Raw genomic sequence first — 21,197 nt, 5'->3', positions numbered from 1 at the left:
GGAAGGGGGGGGGCCTGAGCGGTGCATACAAAACAGAAATGAGGCGCAATGGTTAGAACTAGGCTATAACAGCTACTCCTGCTTTTTTCTGGGTTCTTGTTGCAGGGAGTATTGCTCTCCACCTTTTGGCTTTCAGTATATTAATTTTTTTTAATTAAATGTGTTTCTTGTATGCAGCATATTGTTCGATCTTGCTTTTTTATTCTGGTTGATCTTGCTTCTTTATCCATTCTGCCAGTCTATGTCTTTTGACTAGTGAGTTGACGCCATTAACATTGATGTTTATAACTGATATGTATTGACTATCCTTGTCATGCTATTTTCCTGTTACTGGTTCTCCCATTTTTTCTTTTCCCTCTAATTGTTTGCCTTCCCTGGTGGATGCCTTCTGCTGGGGTTCATGGATCTTTATCTTTTCCTAGCATATCCTTCAAAATATTTTGGAGTGCTGGTTTGGTGATCATCAATTTCCTCAGATGTTCTTTGTCATGAAAGTATCTTATTTTTCCATCAATTTTGAAAGATAGTTTTTCAGGGTACATCAATCTGAATTGAAGTTGTTTTCCTTTAAAACGTGGAGCACTTCACACCAGACTCTCCATGACTTGAGGGTATGTGTGAACAAGTTAGCTCTAATTCTGATGGCTTTCCTTTACAGGTGATTTATTTCTTTTTTCTAACAGTTTTTAAGATTCTATTCTTGTGTTGAATTTCTGTAATCTTGACTATGATATGCCTGACTGTAGATTTTTTTGTTTGTTGCTAATTGGAGTTCTATATGCTTCCCTTATTTGTATGTCAAATTGTTCTCTACCATGAAAGTTTTCTGTCATGATGTCTGTGAACATTTTTAAAATGGTATTTGTGGTCTCTCCTATTTGTTCAATGACTCCAATCAACCTTAAGTTATTCTTCTTTGTCGCATCTAGCAGCTGCTGGATTGATTTGTCATAGTCCCTTGCTAGTTTTGAGAAATCTTTCTTTTCCTGGTTGCTAACTGCAAGCAATATTTGAAATCATGCCCTCACGTTGGCCTAATCTGTTTTAGATATTTTCAGTGGAGTTTTTATTTTCTTGGATATCTGCTTGACTCTGCTTTATGAATTCCATTTCTTTCCTATGATGACTCAACTTTCCTATGATGAGCTTCCACAGTTTGCTTAAACTTGTCTGTTTTTTTGTCTGTGTCTGCTCTAATGTTGCCAGGTATGGTATATATATTTTGCTAATCTCTATAGTTATCTGAGAGATTATTTCTGATTTCATGTTTTCCAGAGCCTCATTCAATTGCTTTGCTGTTTCCACTTCAGAGAGACCTGCTAGAGGGCTTTTGGATTGTTCCCCCTCATTGCCTCCTGAATTTGCCTTTGCCAAATGATGTCTGGGGTTGCATTGTGCTTCAGCATCTTCTCATTTCTTTTTTCTATGTTTTAGTTTAGTTTAGTTCTCTATGTTTAGTATAAGCATCCTGGGGTGATGCTTATAAGTTACATATGGTGGATTGCTTTATTGCTAGTATTTAGGACCCTTAGGTGTTGTTTACTTCTCTGAGTTATCTTCCAGGTATAGCTGGTTTTTGGATTTTGAGCATGTTGGAAGATCTTCAGTATGTTGGAGATGAGAAGTTGTTGCTTGTTTGGTCTAGTCCCTGGTTCTTTGGCACTTTGACACAATATTTTCTGTGATCTTTAGTTAATCACAGTCATGGATTATCAGAACCATAGCTGTTTAGAGTAACATATCAATTTTGGGTATAGTGGTACCAGTAGCATCAAACACAGACTTGAAAACAACAAATTGAGGTTAATCCTTAATTTGCAACTTTTAACCATGTGAACTAGATTTGTGATTATATAACAAAATGTAACATAGATCAGATAATGATATGCAATATATAAGTCCATAATGTGTCCATTTTTCCCTTCGGGATTAAAATTTAAAATGTATTAAGGAGAAAATAGAGAAATGGAAGAAGACAAAGAGTTTAAAAGTAAGGTTGGAGGACAAAGGAGGTTCATGCCAACTTTGAGAAACTGTTGCAGGAGACAGAAGGAAAACAGAGATGGAAGGGATAAAAGGAAGAACAGAACAGAACCACACCCACAGAGAGGTTGGGAACCACTTTCACACTCACATAAACAATGAAGGAGAGAGAGAAAAAACAAAACAAAACAGAAAAAGAAAAATAAATAGTCCACTTCCAGGATTCTCTCTGGTTTCACTAGTAGACAGCCTGTGGAGACGGAGTTCTGAATCCTGTCACTGTGTCCCAGCAAGCCAGCAGTTGCTTGATGGCAGAGTGGTGAGTCTGGCCTGCCCTGAGACCAGACTCACTGAGCTCGTCTCAGTCCCAGCAGTTTCCACAGGTCTGCATCCAACCAGCAGCTGCTAGAGGAAGCTGGCTGCAGTTCTGAGATCCACGTTTATCCAGCCTGACTCCAAAGTGGCTCCTGGTCAGTCACTCTCTCCCCTGGGAGAGCTGAGTGCTTTGCACTCCAGCCAGTGCAGTCCTCCACGACCACTGCTCCTCTCTCCTGCTGTGTCTCTCTGCAGAGGCCTCTGGTGTCCCCAGCTGTCATTGTGACCATGACCATGCATCCCCAGGCTCAGATGGCTCCTCTCACACAGTGAGTCTTGTCTTAGGGCGAAGGCACCACCAGCTACCACCTTCTTCTTTGTTGAAGGTTTTCTTTTTACTGTCTCTGTGCACTTCAGTTTTCATTCACTTCAGATTCTTCCTGGGCCCAGGGGACCCGCTTCCTTCCTTCTTATCTTCCTCATGGTGCGATATTCCAGTGTCTTGGGACTCATGTTGCATTATCAAGAATTTAATATTACTTAGGAAAAAATATATTCACTTTTTTTGTTCTCTCTCTTTCTCCCTTTCTTTTTTTGGCATCAGGGATTAAACTCATGACCTTCCAGGCAGGTGCTTACACCACTGAGCTAAATCCCCAGCCTTGTTTTCTTGTATTATACCTAGAACATTTTGTTGATTTACTTGAGCACAGATTTCTGCTTTGTAACACTTATAGGGATATATAATATGAGTAAAATTTCAATTGTACTTTGTATATTATGGTTGATAATATCTACACACTGATATAGTGCTATTATTTACATAATTCTTAAAATTCATGTATCACTCTCATTCAGATATAGGTTTGAAATGATTTTCTTAGGGTATATAAACTTTCAATCTCCATATTTTCTTATATTATTAGAATTTTCATACACCTTTGACCAAGTTCAAAGTCTTTCTTTTTTTTCTAAAAACAATGACCTTTTAAAAAACTAAATGAATTAACTGATAGAACATGAATTAATGTTTGACTAGTCCCTTTTCATTTAGATTAAGAACAAAAGAATTGAAACCTTTCACTTGAGTGGTCAATCACCTTCTAAGAATGGACCATATCTTTGAACATTCAAAGGCATTTCATACAACATTTTCTAGTTTAATATTTTGATGAGTATTGTAATGTTCAATCTGAAAATCTTTGGCATTGATGTCACTACATCAAGTGTTTGAAGATTCTGAAATTGAGGAAGTCTTACTAATTTCCCATAGCTCAGCTGTGATTTAGGTATACATTACGTAACTACAAAGTTACTTAGCTTCACACCTATGGTGAATGGGATCCTGTGATAATGAAACACACCCTGGATCCTATATCTCCTGGTTGCTGATAGAGTTCACTGTTTACTGTAACACTGGCAATGAAATGCTCCCATTGAAATGCAATAAACTACATCTCCTGGTGGAGAAACCAAAACTGACCAAAAAAGGTTTTGAGATTCATTGGAATCTCAGATCTTTACTCCCCTGGCAAACAATTATGTAGCACGTGAGAACAAATTTTACACAAACACAAGCACACACATACACGATCATGATAAGCCAAATAACTACTCCAAGTCTCCTCCCAGGATACGTATTTGGTTGCCAGGATAGGAAACAATTATCTCAGGTTTTATGATGCTGCACATTGAACGTGCACAAGGTGCCAGTGTGTCTTTCCTGAAATCATAGTTGAGGATGTGCTCAGCCTTTGCTTGGTGTTGCATTTGGCCTTGGGAATACACCGCTAGCTGCAGGTCCAAGCAAGTGAGTGCCAAGTATGTGTTTTCTGTTCTTGCTGAGAAGGCCTTTGGGCCTTTAGCTATTTTAAGAAGGTGTTTATGAAGCCACATTAACTATGAATTTCATTTTAGAATGTAAAATGACCAAAAATATAAGGAGAAGGGGTTGAGCTGATGAAGTTGAGAACCACTAAACTGAGACACACAATTCTTGCTAATGGTTCATTGAAGAGCTGAAAACAAATGATTGCTGCAAAAGGAGAAACTTTTATTAGAATGGTAAGCACATGTATTAAGTAAGCATACAAAAGAGCATGTATACAGATTGGGGAAGAGCCAGTAAGGCTCCTTCTAGAAGAGGATATGTTTGAACGGATTTGAAGAAAGATTTGGAATTACCCAGGTGAGTGGCGATCATTCTACCCAGATGAAGAAAACCTTGAAATTCTGAGGTGAGGAAGTGCTTAAAATCTGCAAGGGTTTCAGGAAGTCCAAAGAAGCAATAGGGCTTTACAGTAATTGGATAAAGTGTCAGAGCGTTTTTTAGACACTTATTGCTGCTGCTTGAGATTCCATTAAAATGAGGTAAAACATATACCCCCATTCTCACAGAGAACCATATGTCTACGGAGAAAAACAGTAAGAATGGAGACATTAATGAGGGAAAGCTTGCTAAATTTCATAAATTTAGGAAGTTGGTAAGAACAGAGATACTATTTAAAATATTTAAATAAAAAGTATGGTGTGAAGTTCAAGAAGTAAAGTATCTGAGAATTGTAGTGCCAGAGCAGTGTCCCGGGCACTTTTGGCAGAACCAGGAATGTGCCACATATTCTAGGTCACCTTGCCTCTCACCCGACACTTACAGCTGAAAAAAAGACTTGCTATGGTTTTTCCCCAACTCTGTTGGTCAGCTAACGGAGGGAGGCACAGGAGATGTCAGGATTTACTCCACAGGATCACAGTCTGGCAAAGCCCACTCTCCTCTACCTAATTCCACAGCTCCTGTAGAGTGAGGTGATTTGTTTACAATGATAGCTTTACTGGTTGCAAAAGCAGCTCCCTTTCTTGTCTCTTCAGGCCCAGAAGAGGTAATAGCTTTCCATTCTTGATAACTCTGGGGTCCTGACTGTGCCTCTGTTCATACCTGAGAAAATAGTCTTTTTCACTAAGCTCTTCACTGAGGAATTCTTCTCTGGAAAACAGAATGGCTTTGGAAAATTCTTCATATAGTGATGTTCAAACATTCTCTGAAGAAAACGTGGCTCCCACTCAGTACCTTCAAGGTGAAACATGGCAGCTGACACATGTTGTAATGTGTCAAAATGGGTTCTTAATCTTTCATTTTAAATATGAACTAATTATCAAAGATTTTGAGGCATAGGATCAAAAACCTAAGTGAGAGAGAGAGAGAGAGAGAGAGAGAGAGAGAGAGAATAAACATACAGAGAAGATACCTAGAACAAATAAAACCAATGCATAAATGAGAATTAACCTTCCCTAAATAAAAATTCCACAGCTCTAATTCCTTAAGATTAATGAGAACATGTTTGTAACTTTAGAAAACCTGGAATGCTACTTTGAAAATCAAGAAACAGTTAAAAAGTCTTGTAATTTAAAATTTGGAAACTAAGAGTATATCACAGTGGCTTAGTGTGTGCAAGATCCTGGGTTTGATTCACGGTTCTGCAAAAAACATGCCCCCACAAGAGCCAGCACTAAATACAAACAAAAGAGATTTTGGGGGCCTGAAGTAACACCGTGTACTGTACAGCTAAATGCTTGGGCAGCTAGGGCATGAGGATTTTCTTAGCCTAGAGGTTGGAGGCTAGCAGCACAGTGAACGTGTTACTAGAAGAAAATTGGTAGATCGAATACAAAGAAATTAAAGAAAGCTTGGAATATAAAATCAGGAGAGTTTCTCAAATCACAATAAAAAAGAGAGAAGGCAAATGTTAGAGAAAAGAAGATACTTAGGAAGTTCCACGTCTAAGTTCAGAACAGAGTACAAGTAGAAGGAACCAAAAGAGAAGAAATACAATAAAATATTTTAGAATCGAAGAGTATGAACACATGGACGTAGAGGTCTTACCAAGATGCCTCTGCCAAAGATAAAAGTTACATTAGCCTACATTATAGCAACATTTTGGAGAAGGCACATAGAAAACACAGACACAAATAACCTCTGAGTGTTAGAAAAGGCCACGTGCAAAGGACCAGGATTCACATTAAAATAAGGCATCTCAAAATAAATCTAGAAATAGTGAGAAAACATTAGGCAATTTTCAAAATTCCATAAAACTATCTATGTATTTATGTATCTATGTATCTATTTATCTCCTACTCACCTGTATTTCCTCCCATAACCCCATAATCTGTCTGCAGACTGTCTTCATCTTTCAACAGTGTGACTGTTAGCTATGTGTGTACTCAGCTTGCCCATGAGAAGTAAGAGCTGAGGACATGCTTAAAAGGTTTACTTTCCCTGCAATCTTACTTAAAGTCCTCATGGAGCACGTGTTGCATAAAATTAGCAAATAAGAAAGAGGAAAATATAAGATCTAGAGAACAATGCTGCTAACAAGAAAAACAAAGCGGAGTGCTACCACAAAAACTATCTCATGCACAGAATGGGCAGAATTCTGCTCCTCATATGGCAGATCTGTTATGTGCACAGAAATGATGCATCCTTTTTTTCTTCCTGAGGCACTGTCTCTCACAGACAAAACTTTCAGTGTTTCAGAATATGAGACTTGGCAACAAACATGGTGAATATTTAATAATAAAAAAACTACCACAATAGAAGACACGTTACTGCTAATTTTCCTCAGAATGTTCTCTCCTAGCTTTAAACACGTGGATCCTATCATTCTTTCCACATTCTGAAGCTGTTCTAAAGTCCTGCTGCTAACTTACTCTAGCGTCTTTAGTTTTACTCTAGTGGCTGCCTCAGTGTCCTTAAGTGACTGCAGTGATTGTCCTTCATGGTTGCTTTGGCTCTGGGGAAAAGTCTGAAATCCACAGTACCAGATACTCTGAGTAAGGCAGATGCAGACACACCGTAGTCATTTTATTTGACAAAAGTTGCCATTCCAGAAGTGATGTGTGACGCAGAATGTAGACATGACCAAGGGTAAAACTGTCCATTTCTCAGGTCTTCTCTATTTACTAACATTATTTCAAGGAATTAGAGAGAGGTGTCACTGTGAAATGACGCCACATGCCTAAGGGTTATTCTCTGCGCTGAAGCAGAAATAGCTGTTTCTTTGATCGCTTTTCCTACTGACATGACAGTTTTAGGAAGAATAAGAGAGTGCTATGTCTCACAGTTAAAAAAAAATTGTTTCCATTGAAACTTTTTCAAAGGTCATTGATTGATGTTATATGTTTACAAAGGTTGCATGTTCATGCGTGAGTGTGTATGTGTTTGAGAGTCCTAGAGGCTGAAATTTGTCTTTTTGTGATTAAAGATATATTTCAATTATTTTAATAGTACAACTACAAATAATAAAATGTGGTGCTTTTTTTTTTTTTGGTCTTTTGGAGGCAGAGTCTCATTGTGCAGTTCAAGCTGGACTTGAGCTCACTTTGTAGCTGATTCTGATCTTGAACTCACAAAGATCCTCCTGCCTCAGCCTCTTAAGTACTGGGATTATACGCATGCATCACCACACACAGTTTAAAATGTGGCATTTCATGGGTGTAGCAAAGCCATTTCTTATTACAAGAAGTGAACTCATACAACTGCTGGAAGGTGAACTCTGTGTTGTGATCTCCACCCTGCAGCCCAAGTGCTGTAGCTGCTAAAAATAAAAACAGTGACTCCAGGAGAAGCAGAGTGCCTTCCCACCTTAGTGGCAGACTGCTCTTAGGAAATGAACTGCCATTGAAGCACAGGATAAGAACTCTATAATTATTTTTAAGTTATTTTGAATAGGTTTTTTTTTTTATCGGTATCAGGGATCGAACTCACGACTGAGCGCTTGCAAGGCAGGCACTTATGCCATTGAGCTAAATCCCTAGCCCCTTGAATAGGTTTTAAAAACATGTTTGTTGTGTAGTTTGACATGTAAGGGAAAATTTATTTATATATGTCATTTTGAGAAGGCTGAGAAGTTCAATAAGAAAAGTACATGATCAAGTATAGACTATGGATACCATAATATATGCCCTTTGTGTGATTTCAATTTACATACCAGGTGGCTAGCTATGCATTTTATAATTATTAAAAATTGCACAGATTGAAAAATTACAACCCTATGCAATACAGACTAGCAATATCTCATTTAGCAGGAAAAGAATTCAAGACTCAGTTAAATGACTTTCCTGAGTTTGAGATTTGGTATTTGAGATATAAAGTTAATAGTGGGGAGACGAGTCCCTCTTAGAACTGAAAAATTTAATGATGTTAATGAGGCAAAACACCTAAGATAAGAAAAAAAATATTTAGCAGGACTAAGGATTTGTCAAAGAAGGTTCTATGTGTAAAAAATTTTTATGCTTTCTAAAACCTCAGCAAATTATTGTTGTAGATATTTTCAGTCACACATTATGCATATAGTTTAGCTCTATTATTTTGTAAGGTTTCTCACTTTATGAGACTGACATATATCTCAAAAGTTGTACGTCAATTTTTCTGACTAAATGTCTACAACTATAATCACAAAAGGTACTTACTGTGACTAGTGGGAACGTAATTTTATACCATCAAGGATGTTTATCTTTGGGGAAGAGAGGAAGGGGATGCTTATGTTGTATAGCTTGTGTTTAACAAGTTGTACAAATAAGGACTGAATGCTTCAAACAATGTGATGAAGACGTAAACTGAATGTCATAACATGGCACATAGTGGCCCCTGATATGGGGATGCTCTTTGCCATGAGAATGAATCAGACTGTGCCTAGTTGCTTTTAGCCCAGAGCCACACAGTCTCCAGCACCATTCTTACTAAGGGTCATCTAGCCTAGATTTGTATGATTACTGCCACATTTTCATCGCTCCAAATACATACCCTTGTTTATAGCCGCAGAATCATAATAGCTAAATCTTGGAAGTGGCTTGTATGTCCATCCACAGATGGATGGTTAAAGGAAATGTGGTACTTATGCACAACAGAGTACTATTTTGCCACAAAAAATTGTAAACTTGAGTCATTTGTAGGAAAACGGATAAACCCTGAGACTGTAATGTGAAGTGTAATAAATGAGAACACAAGCTTAAATACAGTATGGCTTCTCTTATATAAGAAACCCAAAATATAAATAATTATCAAAATAAAAGATGTTATTAAGAAACAGATCTTTTGCAAAAGGGAAAGAGACTAAGAGATGGAAGAAGTGAAGAAAGAGGGGAAAGGGATGAAGAAAGGATTAAATATATTATTTTCATGTACCAAATCCCCATGAGGAATGTAATCATTATACACTGTAAACATGTACAATAAAAAATAAAAATTGAAAAACCAGTATTTTAAAAATTTGCATTGATCTTCTAGGAAACCTTATTTCTATTGCCTCTATTATTTCTTGTTATTTTTGTATTACTTTGAACTTAAACAAAGGTAGGAAGAATGCACAGAATTTGATACATGTAGCTCTTTACCCAAACATACTGATTGGTTGCATTTTCTCCTATTCACTCTATTATTTTCTCAGTCTTTTAAATATCTGTATTTTTTAATGAAACACTTGAAAGCAAATATCAGGCATGATGCCCACATGTCCTAAAGATGTCAGATTTTATTTCCTAGGAAACCTAATGTTCCCTTGTATAGGTGAAAATTTATTGTAAAATCAGGAAGTTTAACTGTGATACGTTACTATCTAATCTATGTCTGTATTCAAATTTTATCAGTTGGTACATCTGTGTTCTTTATTTTTTCCCATTCTAAACTCCATTCCAGGATGATGTACTTAGTAATCAAGTTTCTTTCATTTTAAACTGTCTTTATTATTCATGACCTTGATAGTTATTTGATAAAATATGTCATGGCTTTGGTTTGTTTGATCTTAACTCAAGATTAAGAATGAGATAGTGCACGCTTTTATGAAGAATACTAGTGACAAATGATTGCATCACTTTGGTGCTCCTTGGCAGGTGGCTTACAGTTCAGTGAGCTCTATTTCTGAAGATGATAACCTTCACAACTTGATGAACATAGCATCTACTATATTTCTCCTCTACAAAGTTACATTTTTCTCCTTTTAGTTAATGACTAGTGGGATATTAACTATGGCCCCCTTGCTTGAATCAGTTATTACTATGATAATGCAAATCATTGCTTTCTCCTTCCTGTTGCAATTATTAATATTCCACTGCAAGGAACTTTCTCTTCTCCACCAATTTGTGTGTACATAGTATTATGTATTTATATCAGTGTGAACTTACAGATTTTATTTTTATTAAAAGTAATAAAATTATGAAAGCAATATTATCAGGCTATAACATTTCACTGTAATTATTTTTGATTCTAAATTGCCCCCTTAGCTTTCACATTGTAAATTGGCCATCTTTGTTTCTCATTTATGTCATGTGACCTGATTGTAATAACTTCTAAGTGACTTCAAAAAATAAATATAGACTCACAGCATAAAATTTGAGCTTACTGAATATATGCAAAAATCAGTTCTAAAACTTCATGATTTTGAAAAGTAGTAGCTTTGTGGCAATCAATTTACAATTCCTCAAACAATCTACTATGATTTCTCTTTTTCATTATTACATATAAAATTTTCTACTACTTATAGGATAATTCTTTTAGATTTTAGGATAGAGAACATACATGGGTTGCCTTTTTGACTAGGTCTATTCCTGGACTTGGAAAAAGCAGGCTGCATTGTTTGGATCGAAAGAGTCTACTGGATGAAAGGCACTGAATAGGGTAAAAGTATCCATTTGCCAATTATTTAGAGCTTGTCTTAGTTTTGTGATTAGTTCAAGTAAAGCATCTTGTGACCTTGAGAGGTATTTTCTAGGTCAGTGATGGCGAAGCCTTTAGAGTTTCCAGTGATACAAATAGCCTGCTATGTTTCATGCACCACAGGTTTGCCACCTTTGCTTTAAACTATTCTTTGTTCTCTGATATTTCTAAAAAATAGTGTTAGTTATGCACTAGAGAGATGTTTGCTTGATATGCAAGTTATCATTTTAAATAGCAAATCACATTGATAAAGAATTTTATTAATACAGCATTAAGCAGTACCTAGTGTTAATCACATTTAGATACTTCTAGTGGAAATAAGAGTGTTTGTTTTTAATTTTAGAGAAATGTTATTTGCTTTAGCAATGGCTTCATTCAATCTATCTGAAATATTGCTGGTGCTGGAAACATAGTTCATGGTTTTTCTTTCCATATTTGGTTCGCATTTGTATTCTAGAATGGCTGATATAAAAGTTTAAATATCTCTGTGCTACTTACAGTAAATAGAAAATAAATTCAGATCACCACTATCTATCACTAGATGTTAAAGATTTCATTCTTCCACTCAGAGAAACAAAACTTCAAAAATGAGTCAAATTGCAGCAACTGAAAGCTGACACTCTAGTCGGCATATGTAAACTGATTGTCCTGTTCTGCCTTGCAAAGCTGACTGAGGCCAGTGATCCACATCAGCCCTCCAGCTTTTCTGGGAATCACTGACTTCAGTGTCATTTTGTTGAGAAGAATATGATTGTTGTAATTCTTCTTTAGAAGAATACAAGCATTTACTAAAAATCAGGACTAAAGTATCATATAAGAAGTTTACAATTTTAATATTACAAACTGTAAGTCAATGAATTAATTTTTGTTTCCAATTATGACCATTAGTTTCAAGTTAGAAGTAAATACTGAATAATTATAATGATTGAGGATGAAATGTTTCAAAATACTAAATTCAATATAAGACATATGGAAGCTGTTTCCTGTCTTCCAAATGCTTGTAATCCAACATGAAAAGATAGTCACACTTCCAACTTACTTACAAATTGAACCTAAAGGTGAAGAGTATTTAAATTATGGATAAAACAGTACCCGCCTAGTTATTCTTAATTAAGCCAACTTTTTGTTAAGTAAATGATATTTGAGAATGTTTGGGGACAGGCAATTGATGACAAGTAGACCCTAGAGAATTTCCTGGGTGATAGAAATCTCCTATTTGTTGATTGTGCTCTGGTAATGTGAATGAACACATTTGTCAAAACACATATAAGTGCATACTTTAAATGGATAGATTTTAATGTATCTAACACTTTGCCTCTAATATAAATCAATTTGACAAACGATAACTAGATTGGATATAATAGAATATTGTTCAAAGGATATGAGCACTAAATGCACAGAAAAGAAAAACAAATGCATTTGGAAAATATATTCTGGTTCTAGATTCTTCTAAAAGTGAAGAAAAATGAAATTAGAGTAACTTGAGGTAATCGTTCCACTTACAGGTTTGGAAAAGTTACAGTTAGCAAATTCCTGATGCCAAAAAAAAAAAAAGTCTGAAAATACTCTGATATTTACTAAAGTACAAACTGGTATCATTCTTACTGTGTGTAATTCAGCAATTTAACGACACTAAACATACACATATTTTGGAGGAACTTGTCCCACCGATATCCTTTATTATACAAAAACATCTATCTATCTATCTATCTATCTATCTATCTATCTATCTATCTATCTATTTCACCTAGTTAAACACAGGGTTATTTTTAGAATTGTTAAAAACTGTAGATGAATATTCAAATGCACCGAAATAGTGGCCTGGCTAAGTGAATTATGGTATATGCCTGCAGTGAAATGCTATATAACTGTAAAAATGAGCAAGCCTCTGTGAATGGCACAGGTAGCTCTTGTTGTTTAAGTAGAAAGGCAAGGTATATCATCCAGATGGGTAGAATAGACATAGTTTTCCTATTCCTCTCCTTAAATATAAATAAAAATTCTGCATATTATATATGCAAAATAACAAAAGACAGAGCACAAAATATAAAATCTCTAAAAGAAGGTAGTATACCAGCTAGGAATGAGGATCTAAGGAACTCAATGTTCGGATCTTTTTTCTTTATGTTTTTGAGCCAGAGTTTTACTCTGCAGTTCAAGCTGATCTTGAACTCACTTTACAGCCCAGGTTGGCCTCAAGCTCACAGTAAGCTTCCTCCTTCAGCCTCCGAAGTGGTGGGACTACAGGCATACGCCACCATGCCGGCTTTCATGGTAGTTTCTTTCTCTCCAAATGTGCTGAAAAAATTGACAACCCCAAAACACCAATCAATGCAGACAAAAAGTCTGCTATATGTTTGCATTGATTGGTGTTTTAGGCTTGTCAATTTTTTGGTAACAAACAAATAAAAAAGGAATTGGGCAGACCAGCATGACAGAACACTTTAAGAAAAAAAAAAATACTCCAGCAAACACTGCAGAAGAAGCATGGCCTTGTCCCCCTCACATGAGCAAAGATTCCACAGGGACTGGGTTTCTGCTCTAACACCTGTGCCATCAGTGCTGTGTAAGAGAACATGTGGCAGGAAGGGAGCTGGACTTCCTTGTTCTCTGGGGGGTAAAATGGACTTAGTCAAAAATTTAGAAACCTTGATAGAATGGTGAATGGTACAAGGCAGCAGGTACTAAAATACATTATTTTTTACCATAAATATATACATGTTATAAATCAATTTAAAAGTAACAAAAATCAAAATGAACACATGTATGTGAGGCTATAACTATATGGCAAATTTTTGATAGATCTTTAACTCAAAAAACATGTTAACTGCCTCCTATAAGAACTACTTCATCAAAAATTGAACATAGGAGAAAGAAACAAAAGGCTTGGATTCTTTTTTACAGGAAAAGGGACACAATGTAACTCTTACTAGAAAAAATTGGTAATAAGGAAGAGCAAGAATGAAGAAGAGGAAGAAAGCAGGAGGAAAAAGTGGATTAGAAAGAAAAAGAAGCCGGAGAGGAAGCGGGAGGAGGAGGAGGGGATGGAGAGCAGTGCGCGCATCACTCGGTTCTGAGACTCGTGCTGAGCTGCCATGCACAGAACACGGAAGAGGAGTGACATTTGACAGACGGCGGGAAGTTGGTGACAAAAAGCATATATGCAAGTGGTGACTCAGGACCCGAAATGACTAAGCTTGCTTTGATAATCTGACTAGAAAAAAAAGCTCAATTACAGAAGGGGGTGAGGAAAACCAGCTCCTAATTTGAGAAAAAGAGGAGATAAAGGTACTCGCTTATGATTCAGTTTGATAGGTTTGAAATGAGTCCGTGCAGAAAAATAGCAGCTACACATCGTAGAACTGCACAATGTTAAGAGAGCATCTCCCTGCACTGGGGTATATAGATACACAACCTTCAGACAGTTTTCAGGTGATGAAAATATCACTTGCACGTAGTCTACTCTCCCTTCTCAGATTTTGGTTTGTCCTGCTGAAAGCACGCGTCAGGGACCAGAGCTGTGAGGAGCTGCCAAGCCCTATTCTAACACTACAAGTAGGCCTTAAGGCCTTGGGGGATTTCAACATGGTACACAGCAGAGACAAAGCACCAGCCAACCAGCTGCCCACTAGCAGAGGCTTTCTCGAGAGACAGCCTCCATTAACTGGTCCTCTTCAGGGAAGTGTTAGCGCAAAGGCTGTTCTCTAGGTGGTTTCTGCCAGAGGCAGACTCTGCTGCAGTGTTCATTTGCTGCTGACGTTTCCACACCTGAAAGAAAGCAAAACTCAACTCACAGTCTTCGTCACAGGGTAGATCTCTGTGTTGGTTAAACCACTAAGTCCTAGCATCTCACACAATGTGTGTACTGATATTTAGTGAACAAGTTATCTTTTTCTGAAAGGAATGGGTTGCTGAGATTATAATGATTTGACAAGACTAAGACAAAGTTTGGAGAAAGTGTTAAGGACATGGGGTAAACTTTGTGTGGCCCCTTTATAAGCTTCCTCTTCAAATGTTGCTTCATAATTATTTTCTAGAAATAAATATTAATTCCTCAATGCCAACCCTCACTCTTAATGTACTTATTTTGTTTTAAGAGTTAATCTCTGCAATAGGTCTGTTCCCAGACCTGTTCCGTCAATTTCCAATTCCAATTTCCAACTTTACATGTATGTAGATAAAAGAGATATAGCTCATTAATTAACCAATTATTTATGAGGGCATTATGGTGTAGTGTTGTGTACTCTGGCTCTGAGTGTCAAACACACTGTTTTCTTTTACTATTGGACTCTGTTTATGTCTATTAATGAAATTAAGGTCCATTAAGTATCTAGAATAGAACTAGCTGTGTATTTATGGGCTAACAGTAATAGATACACTGTTAGGCATCTGTCCTAGAATGTCAAGAGTCAGGAAACAAGACAGAAATTACTTAGTCAAGGAAACTTGAAAAATTACCAATGCCCAGGACTGAAGAATACAGCTCAGTGGTGGAGCACTTGTCTAGCATGAGTGTGATACTCATTCCAATCACTGGCACTGCACAAACACAAAGCCGGTACTAATCCTGCACCAACCAACCAACAACAAACCAAAACCAAAACAAAAGCAGCTAATGTTCAAAGTATAGCTTCAGCTGGACCCTCAGATGGAGTCTACAGCGCTGAGAGGGATAAGGACAGTGACCCAAGTCACAAACTGTCCCACAGGAAGCTTCAGCTTCTCTCTGACTGGCATCTGGGTGAATCATCCCATGTGGCTTTCTCAGCCTTTTTCCTGGTGGGTTTGTGCATCTGCTCCTAGCAGGCTAGAGCAGAGCAACACAAACATGATTAACTGCCATACCTAATATTATTACTGTGAAAACTTCGCATTTTGCTTTCCCAGCTTAAAATAGCGGTTTGTTTTAAAATGCTATTTGTGAAAAGGCCAACATTTCTAAGGGCAGAGGCAAAGCGCTTTATTTGTGTTACTTGTGGAATTTAGGAAAGAGCCTGGACTAATCTGGTAACAGCGCGTGGACGGCGACAGCATTCTGCCATCTAGCGGACAGCTCGAGGAACACGCTGTGGGAGGAGCACCGGGCCAGTCAGCTGGTTTTCCAGGTGTGTCTCATTTTAAAGAAAACAGTCATTATGCCCTCATTATGGCTCTGAATGATGCTAAAAATTGGTGGACACTCACAAAACATAAATCCTTATTCAATTTATGTGCTTTTACTTAGTGACCTGTGATATAAATAAATGTGTTTATATTTGCTTTTTAAAAATGTTGTCATTCTCCGTTATGGAAGTAGTAATGTCCAATGTTAACTGATGGTCTTCGTAGCCAAACTCATACTTAGAATTCCGGCTCTATACTAACTGTGGGAACTTAGAAAATATCATCTCTCTGTGCCTCCCTTCCCTGTAAGACAATGATAGTACCCACCCTGTAGGCCTACTGTGATGATGTGATTAGTGCAAAACACGTAAAACCTAGTTCCAGGATGTTGCTTTTCCTGCTGTTTATATCTGTATTTTTACCACCCAATGAAGAAGTTCAGGAGACGCATTCCCTGTGACTTAACTCAAGTTTTGAGTAGAACTGGCGTGTGTGTAGGCCTCAGCACCTTGGGGACCACAAAGCTGAATAAGAGCTGCTGTTTTTGAGTCAATAATCTCGAACACCAGCGAGGGAGACTTAACACTACTGAAACTAAATACAATGAGTGTGAGGCCAGAGTTTTCAAAAACGAAAAACAAAGGAGGACTGTTGGGAGCCTGGCCGAGTGATATGAGGCCTGTGGAGAGGAGTGAAGCCTGAGCTAGATTGCCCCTCCCATCGACCGAGTGGTATGAGGCCTGTGGTGAGGAGTGAAGCCTGAGCTAGATTACCCCTCCCATCGAATAAGCCAAGATGGCACCCATTTCCTGCTCCCTAGCTAGTAAACAACACGCCCTGTGAGCTAGTCTGCCCAGCAACAGCTGACGCTGGCCAATCAGCTCGTCTTGCCTACTTTGATGTGATTGGTTACTGTGTCCATATATATGCTGGCACCACCCCTGGGGCGAACACACACACACTAGGAAGAAGGATTGCTGAGGGAAGCACACAAGGAGCCGCAGGGAGCGGACCAGAGGAGGCTTCCCTCAGGCGGGGTCCGAGATCCCGGAGCAGAGCGTACGGAGAGAGAAAATAAACCAAAGGCTATCCGCCGACTACTCGTGTCGTGTGTTTTTTCCTGCCGGCCGGGATCGACACCGACATTTGGTGGCCCGTACGGGGAACTGATCACCCCCGAGACGAGGCGGACGACGCTCCAGTATTGCTCTGCAGGACAGGTGAGTAGGGGATAGACCTGGGCTCTGGGTGGCGCGCACCTACAGGGCTTTTTAGACTCCCCTCAAGCTCACGTGTATGTGGCAGGTTAGCCTCACACGGTGAGAACGAACTCCTCAGTGACAGGCATGGGCAACTTACCCACTAAGAGTTCCAAGTCACTGGTAAGAGCGGTGAAAGACCTGCTCAAGATTTCAGGCATATCAATGAGCTCCAAGACACTTACGGAATTTCTCCAACAAGTAGATGAGGCGGCACCCTGGTTCCTGCCGACGGGGCACTTGTCCCTACCTTGCTGGGAGAAATTAGGTAAGGATTTAGAAAGAGCAGAAGAGGAGCGCCGACTCCCGCTTTCGGTTCGGCCGCTCTGGGAGATGATTCATTCCTGCCTCAAAGGGGAGAGGAATGGGGCTAAGGATAGCGCCGATGGGCTCTCTCAGGCCCGCCGAGCTTTTGAAGGGGCCCGCTCGGAGTCCTCCCGAGAGGGGTCCGTCGCAGGGAGCGTGCAGAGGCGTTCGCGAGAGCGAGGCAAGAGAGAGGTGCCCCCTGCCTCGGATTCCTCGGGCTCAGATACCTCGGAAGGCGAGGACAATGAAGCAAGTGACCCCCCTAATCCCTTCACAGCCTTACGTAGAGACCTAGTCAAGATGCAGACAGACCTAGAGAAGGGAAGGAAACTCCTGAGCACTCCCCAACGGAAAGTCGCAGAGCCTTCCGCGCCACCCTGGGAGGTCCCAAACGCCGGTTCCTGTGGTGAGATGGCGGCCTGGGGCCTTCCTCCGTCACCCCCCCCATGGAGGGAGTGGCCTGGACCGTCGTCACATGCAGGGCCGCCATCTTGTCTGCCTGGCGACCCGCCATCTTGTGCCCCAAAGACTGGTCGGTCATGTTACAAAGAGATACAATTTTGTGATAGGGAGGGACAGACATCTCATGGGGAGGCACCACCCTGCGAAAAAATGCCAAGGTCCCAGGGAAGGTATTTTCGCAGATGGACATTTAGAATGGAACAGATTCCTCAAGGGGCGAATGAGTATGAACAATGTGGGCTTTATCCGGTGCTCCTGGCGCAAGGCCAAGGACCCAATTACTGGGAACCACTGGAGATCAAGCAAATTAAGGAGCTTAAAAATGCGGTTGCCACATTTGGCCCTACTGCTCCTTACACTATAACAATGTTGGAGAATCTGTCTGCCGGTGGCTTTCTGACGCCCAGTGATTGGGCCCAACTGGCTAAAGCCTGCCTGGCCCCCGGGGCTTTTCTGGATTGGCGCGCCTGGTATACTGAGTTCGCCGCCGAACAGGCTGAAAAAAATGCGGCTAGGGGCCATAGAGGGCAAAATGAGGATATGCTTATGGGTAAGGGTCAGTACGCTCAAGATCAAACTAGATTCCCTCCAAATGTATATGAACAGATACATAACATAGGCATCCGCGCCTGGAAGCAGGTGAGCAACACAGGGGCGGCCTCACAATGCCTCTCTAAAATTGTTCAGGGCAACACAAAACCTTTTGTGGATTTTGTGGCCAGAATGCAGGAGGCAGCTGATAGACTCTTTTCAGATCCGAGTGCTGCTGCTCCTCTTATTAAACAGTTAATCTTCGAGCAATGCACCAAGGACTGCAGGGCAGCCATAACACCCCACAAGGGTAAAAACATAGAGGCTTGGATTAAAATTTGTAGAGAAATAGGGGGGCCATTATCCAACTCAGGCGTGGCTGCCCTTTTAGCCGCCGCCTTACAACAGACAGGGCCTCAGAAGGCCAATCACCCTGGTAAGCCCAGGGGATGTTTCCAGTGTGGGGATCCCAGCCATATAAGAAAGAACTGCCCCAAGACCAGACAGGGGGAGTCTGTATCCAAGAGACAGGACTCAGACAGACGAACGGGAACCTGCGAAAGGTGCGGTAAAGGTTCTCACAAAGCAAAAGATTGTAGATCTATTTTTGATGCCCAGGGAAACCGTATTAGTGGCAGGGAGACTACGGAGTCAAAAAAACGGCCAGAGGGGGCCCTCCTTACGGACGGGCCCCCACTCCCTAGACAGGACAGCACAAGATGGCACCCCCCTACAGGGGCCACCCCCGGGCCAGCAGGCGTGGACCTCTGTGTCGCCTCCAGACTCCTATTAACACCCGATATGGGCGTTCAGGTGGTTGAAACCACCTCCAAAGGACCGCTACCCGACAAGCTAGTTGGTTTAGTGATTGGACAGTCCTCTACAGCCCTCCGGGGCCTTACCGTAATCCCTGGGGTTGTAGACCCAGATTATTCAGGAAACATCAAAATCATGGTACAATCTCATGTAGGGACCATAGTAATTAATGAGGGGGATAAGATAGCACAACTTTTACTGTTCCCCAGCCTCCATGAGAGACCCCGGTCCGGTCAACGGGTTAGAGGGGGTCAGGGACTTGGCTCCTCTAGGGAAATTTTTGAAGGACTTCATATGACTCTTGATAAAAGGCCCATGCTCTCGCTCAGGGTTAACGGTAAAAGGATAACAGGACTCCTAGATACAGGGGCAGATCGTTCCATCGTCTCCAAGAAAGACTGGCCTCCTAGTTGGCCTACCAACACAGCTGACAACACGCTCCAAGGACTGGGGATAGTGGCTGCCCCCCAGGTTAGTGCCGTGACCCTGCCTTGGGGTGATGAGGAAGGTCACCGAGGACATTTTCAACCTTTTGTTTTGCAGCTGCCAGTATCCTTGTGGGGAAGAGACGTTCTCACCCAGATGGATGTCACTCTTACATCCACCTGCTCTCCCCAAGCCAAAGGGATACTCAAAAATCAGGGATATGTCCCCGGCAAGGGCCTGGGCTCAGCCCTGCAGGGCCGGACATCCCCCGTACCTGTAGAAAAAAGGGAAGGTAGACACGGGTTGGGTTTTTCCTAGGGGCCACTGAGAAACTTCTCCTGCCCGCTCCAATTAAGATTACCTGGAAATCTCAAAATCCAGTTTGGGTGCCTCAGTGGCCCTTACCCAAGGAGAAGCTTTTAGCATTAACTGAGATAGTCAAAACCCAGTTTCAGGCGGGACACGTAAAGCCGTCAACCTCCCCTTGGAATACCCCTGTCTTTGTCATCAGGAAGAAGTCAGGCAAGTGGAGGTTGCTCCATGATCTAAGGGCTGTCAACTCACAGATGCAACCCCTGGGGGCGATCCAGAGGGGACTACCAGCCCTCTCAGCCATCCCTCAGTCCTGGTTAGTTTACGCCATAGATCTTAGAGATTGTTTTTTCTCAATCCCCCTACATCCCGAGGACACCCACAGATTCGCCTTTACCCTACCCACCATTAACCAAGAGAGTCCTGATCAGAGGTACGAGTGGGTTACATTACCCCAGGGTATGGCCAACAGTCCCACCATGTGTCAGATTTATCTTGATTTTCTACTGGCCCCCTTACGTGAAGCCTTCCCCAGAGTTAGGTGTATTCATTACATGGATGATCTGCTAATCAATGCAAAAGATATGACTGAGTTGGAGGATATGCTAGGCCAATTGGTCAAGGCCCTGAGAAAGGCGAATTTACATATTGCCCCTGACAAGATTCAGGGAGGAGACATAGTGACCTACTTGGGCACCAAAGTCTCCCCCACATCGATTTCTCCACAAAAGGTAACCATCAGAACAGATAGTCTGAGGACCTTAAATGACATGCAAAAGCTACTGGGAGATATAAACTGGATCAGACCTTATTTACACATCCCTAACTCGGACTTAAAGCCCCTGTTCGACCTCCTGAAAGGAGACTCGGATATTGCCTCCCCCAGGGAGTTCACCCCGGAAGCCAGAGTTGCTCTGAGAAAGATAGAGGAAGCCCTAAGTACAGCTACATTGCGGAGAATTGACTCAGAACAGCCTTTT

At 40.5% G+C, this 21,197-nt stretch overlaps 1 protein-coding gene across 1 annotated transcript in view; it reads left to right on the top strand.

Moving 5' to 3' along the window:
* The window catches only part of Gpr63 (G protein-coupled receptor 63), a 214,013-nt gene extending 193,790 nt beyond the window's left edge, over positions 1–20,223 (top strand). Inside the window, exon 3 of the mRNA XM_063233267.1 lies at positions 13,907–20,223. Coding sequence (XP_063089337.1) covers positions 17,452–20,223 — 2,772 coding nt within the window. The 5' untranslated portion in view covers positions 13,907–17,451. The remainder of the gene's footprint in view (positions 1–13,906) is intronic.
* The last annotated feature ends 974 nt before the right edge of the window (positions 20,224–21,197 follow it).

The sequence above is a fragment of the Cavia porcellus genome, unplaced genomic scaffold (assembly GCF_034190915.1).
Source record: "Cavia porcellus strain 051 isolate PalLab524CR breed Dunkin Hartley unplaced genomic scaffold, mCavPor4.1 scaffold_22, whole genome shotgun sequence".
NCBI lineage: Eukaryota > Metazoa > Chordata > Mammalia > Rodentia > Caviidae > Cavia > Cavia porcellus.
Note: the sequence above shows the minus strand (reverse complement) of the source record. Positions and strands in the feature narration are given on the sequence as shown.